Source organism: Sipha flava, unplaced genomic scaffold (assembly GCF_003268045.1).
Source record: "Sipha flava isolate LNK unplaced genomic scaffold, YSA_version1 308_pilon_pilon, whole genome shotgun sequence".
NCBI lineage: Eukaryota > Metazoa > Arthropoda > Insecta > Hemiptera > Aphididae > Sipha > Sipha flava.
The window spans coordinates 369,412-374,160 of record NW_020272985.1 but is presented as its reverse complement, the minus strand read 5'-3'; the positions used below and the strand labels follow the sequence as shown (position 1 = coordinate 374,160).

The 4,749-nt window shown below is 26.7% G+C and overlaps 1 protein-coding gene across 1 annotated transcript; it reads left to right on the top strand.

Moving 5' to 3' along the window:
* The first annotated feature begins 2,560 nt into the window (after positions 1 to 2,560).
* LOC112686453 lies at positions 2,561 to 4,366 on the top strand. Its single transcript, XM_025558725.1, has 5 exons — positions 2,561 to 2,618; positions 3,108 to 3,554; positions 3,615 to 3,709; positions 3,782 to 3,981; positions 4,062 to 4,366. The coding sequence occupies exons 1-5, from the start codon at positions 2,561 to 2,563 to the stop codon at positions 4,207 to 4,209; spliced, it is 948 nt and encodes a 315-aa protein (XP_025414510.1). The 3' UTR covers positions 4,210 to 4,366.
* Positions 4,367 to 4,749: the final 383 nt, after the last annotated feature.

Here is a 4,749-nt window from a genome sequence, read left to right as displayed (position 1 = left end):
TTTTAATATTGAGATAAAAATATACCCACTCACAACACTTAAAATTATTATTTAAAATTTGTATTATATCGAACAATATGTTTTTCATTTGATGCGTGACTTTTTAAATGAAGAATAATTTCATGATGGAAACTATAATTAAATGAAATAGTTCATTTTGTTTTAGTATTTTTCATTAAAAAGACCACGAAATGAAATAAATAATCTTGTTAGCTTTTCGGAACATACGACATGTATTATAATTAAAGTTTGGCCTAAAAACCATATCAACTGCTTATACGGGTATGACTTTTTTTTTGCACATTGTATAATTTATTTATATTTATGTATGATTTGCATGTAGAGTTTTTGAATATCTTCAGAGTCTATGCTTGTAACAGTATACAGGACAGCAACGTTCTGGTTTTAATATAGGAAAATTTGTGCCTATTTGTATAAATCGTTTATCCTCTCTGTTTAAATAAATCATTATTAACTTTTTAATTTCCAAGCGTTAAGTAACATAATGAGTATATTACATTTACAGATTCTTATTTTTCTCAAAATGTTTTTAGTATCGAACTAATTTACCAATTGACCAAAGATTCATTATCTATAATCATATAAGGTAGGGATGGGTTACCCATCATGGATAACTGGCGCGCTGCATTCGATCCGCGTAATTTTTTTATCTGGCCCGCGCTACATTTTCAAATTACTTAATAACATTTCAGTATTTATCAGTAATTAATTTGATCACGTTGATCGTAAAATGTAAATATTATCTTATTCTCTAGTATTGAACTACAGCTAATTTATTAAATGTATAAAATAGGTATATACTTGTATATTGGCATAACTAACGTAGCTATAGGTATTGGGTAAGAATTGTATTGGTTTAGTCATTAAATTTAATTACATAAAATAAATGCTAATTGTCAATTTTAATGATTTTTTTTTTAATTTTAACTTTCTTTATTCTGGTCCGTCAGATTTTAAAGCTCTATAAATTGGCCTTCGTTAATTTGAGTTGCCCATCTCTTTATATAAAGTATTAACTGCAAGTACACATCAATTTTTTTTTTTTGCTATCAGATTTGAAGTTATTTCGCAGTTCGTACAGATTTAAATTGAGTACAATAAAATACGTCCCATAAGATAATATTTATAAGATAGCGATTTCAAATTTAAACAATAATAGGTTGCCGTATAACAGTACCGAAACCGAAAGTAAGTAATTATACCGACTATTCAATTAAAAACAAAAATGAGAATCTTTTAAAAAAGACACCTTATGTTAGTTTTTTGGACTTCGGAGCACGAAAAATTAAACATATAATCTTCTGAAATAATTCGATTGAAACTGTGTTAAAGTCAGGGACTGGAACCTATAGGTTTTTTCGGTTCCAATCTCGGGTTTGGTTGTTCAATTAATTTTTTAAGGATTCCGATTTCAGTTTTTTAAAAGAGTAAGGGTTCGAGAACCGGTAATTTTGGTTAATTTTGATTATTAAAAATTTATCAAAAAAATAATATGAAATTATTTATTTATTCTTATTTAAATTGTAATTGTATCATTTGTATCACTTCAGGGTTCTGCGAAACTTAAGTAATTTCTTTAAAAATGTTAAGAAAATTACTTTAAAATTTCCAACTAAAGATAAGTAATGATGAAAAAATGTTTGCATAATAGAAAAAAAATCTTTGTATATTAAATAACAGTGTCTAAGCCATATGGAATAATCTAAATTTATATTTACTCTAATTAAAGTATTATTATATATGTATATACAATTATTATTATTTTTATTTTTATTTTGAAATATTTTTTGAATTAAATATCTTTAAGAGGACGCTACACATGTACATTTTATAGTCAAAATAGTGCGTTCGTATTTCAAGTGCTACGAAGTCTTCAATTAACATACAGACATTATTAATACACCGTTGGAAAGATGATAATATTTACTATGTTTTGTTGGAATCAAATTATTTAAATTGTACTTTTTTTCTGCAAAATTTCGCAAATCAAAAACTTCTTTTGTACTATTTTGTAATGTCTTAAAGCTCGCTTGTGAATCATTTTTTCAAAAATTGGTTACCAACAAAACATAGTAAATTATATCTTCTTTCCAGCGGTGTATTAATTATGCGTCTCAGATCGTTCAATACGTCGTAGTACTTGAAGTTCGAAAAGGGTTTCACAAGAAAGTTTATAATTATTTTCACCGACTAGTAGCGCTGCCACGCGGCCAGCTAAACGCTGTGCGGTTAATTGCAATAGTGGCGACCCCCGTCCATTCCCACTCTACAACGCAATAATGAGTTCGTACCACAATCTTGATAGAAATTAAAAATAAAACTACTGCGATAGCGATGGGTGCTAATAATATTCTACTAACCCTTATATGATTGCGATGATTATCAGTTTATCTAGAAATTATTTATCGTCAAAATTTTGACGAGTTTAGACTTTTGACAGACAATACTAATTGTTTTATGTGTGTCAATCCTATGTCATCAGTTGACAAGATACTTTTTGTTTTTTGCTGTTTTTAAAAAATTCTTATTAAATACAATTATGGACGACTTTCTGGAGTGCAAAAAAAAGCGAACAGCACAGTCAAGGCTTAAAAGTCGTAAAAAAATAAATATATGTAGATTAAATAATTTAAGGAAAAAATCATCAAAATGGTAAGTAATTATTATTAATATTAATTATTTTATTCAACTACTATACAGTTTGTACCTACTTATTGGTTATTTTATTACGTACACGTACCTATATTATTTTTATACACAGGGAACCTAGTACTCAAGGGACTGATCTATTAGAAACCGATAGAACTATAGCTTCGCCAATTATGTAAGTAAAAATGAATCATTATAATTATTAAAAAATATTTAATTATTAATTATTTATTTAATTACTAGCTGACCCGACAAACGTTGTTTTGTCATATAAATTATTTCTAGAGAATATTTTGCTAGAAAAAAATAACTAATTAAATATAGGTACAGCTAATTTTACAACAATTAACAGGTACATTTGGTAAACGTTATTCAAAAAAACGTCGAGAGAATAAGGAGCAATACACAAATTCGGAGAAGGAAATTATTTGAAACAGGTATAAAGCGAAATAAATCAACTGCGGTTAGATTTAATGCATCAGACATACACTATGGCTTGGCAGAACCTTTAGACAACATTCCAACAGAAGAAGAATTAAATATAAAAAAACAATTTTTTTTGGACAAGTTGGGTAAGATTGATCGATATGAGCTAGAACGTACTACAAAAGATCAAAGCCATAGTCAAGAGTGGTACACTGAAAGAAAAAAAAGGCTAACTGCATCCAACTTTGGCGATGTTTGTAAAATGCGAACAAGTACAAGTTGCCAAAAAAAAGTTTACTCCCTACTTTATAGACCAAATACAATGACTAAAGAAATGACATATGGTGTTGAAATGGAACGTCTTGCCAGAAATAAGTATGAAAAATTATATGGTGTTTCAGTTGAAGCATGTGGATTGTTTGCTGACATAGAATTCCCTTTTCTAGCTGCAAGTCCTGGTAATAGTTGGTATTATTTATTTTAGTTATAATTTTATCAACTATTATGCTTTTTTTTAGATGGTCTAATTGACGAAAATTGTATTATAGAAATAAAATGCCCATATGTAGCAAGAGAAACCACTACAATCCTTGAAGCCATAGAAAATAAACTAGTAAGAATAATTACTCTTAGTAAATTTCATATTATAACTAATAATTACCACTTGTTCATTTTTAATATTTAGTTACAGTGCTGCACAGTCGAAAATAATGTTGTAGAACTAAAAAAGAACCATAAATACTATTTCCAAGTTATAGGGCAATTGCGAATAACTAATCGTACTATATGTCATTTTGTAATTTTTACTCCAAACTGGATAAACGTTCAAAAAATCGAATTTGATGAGATATTTTGGAAAACAAAAATGGAGGAAAAATTGAAAACGTAAATATTACTTACTATGATAATGGATAAGATAAAAAAAAAAAAAAACATTAATTTTAATATTTTAATGTGATATTTAGGTTTTATTTGGATTGTCTATTACCCGAAATTGCATGTCCACTTTATGGAAAACGCCTAGAATTAACTGACATCAGAGAACCCAGATACATTTTAAATGAAAAAGAAAAAAGAAAAAAGAAAAAACCAAAAGATAAAAAACGGAATTAGCACGGCTTATATAATAGTATAGCTTATAATATAATTCAATATATATTACTATTTATTTAATTTTTAGATTTTTTTACATACCTATGTCCTATAGTATGCTTACACTCTACAATTCTACCTAGTCTATAACATTATAATGACCAAACAGTATAGTGAATACGTGCAGATATTAAAAATATTGCAAAATAATTATTTACATGCAGTAGACATTTATATCAACGCAGTATATACATTATTATCAATAATAATTCGATAACTGTGAGTCAATATATTATGTTGTATTACCGTTTTTACTATCTATAATAATGTATTGCTGCATAAATTTATTTAAGCAGTAACTTTCAATAAAAAAAATATATAAAATATAATATAATATAATATATAATAGGTATTAATATAATTTTAATTAATTATACCTATATTTGATTTTTTTAAACAAAAAGTAATATGTATCTACTCCAAAAGAATTTACGAATGATTACAATAGCTAATATTGTAGTTTTTTTATTTAATTATACTTGAAAAAGTAATTATTCAATA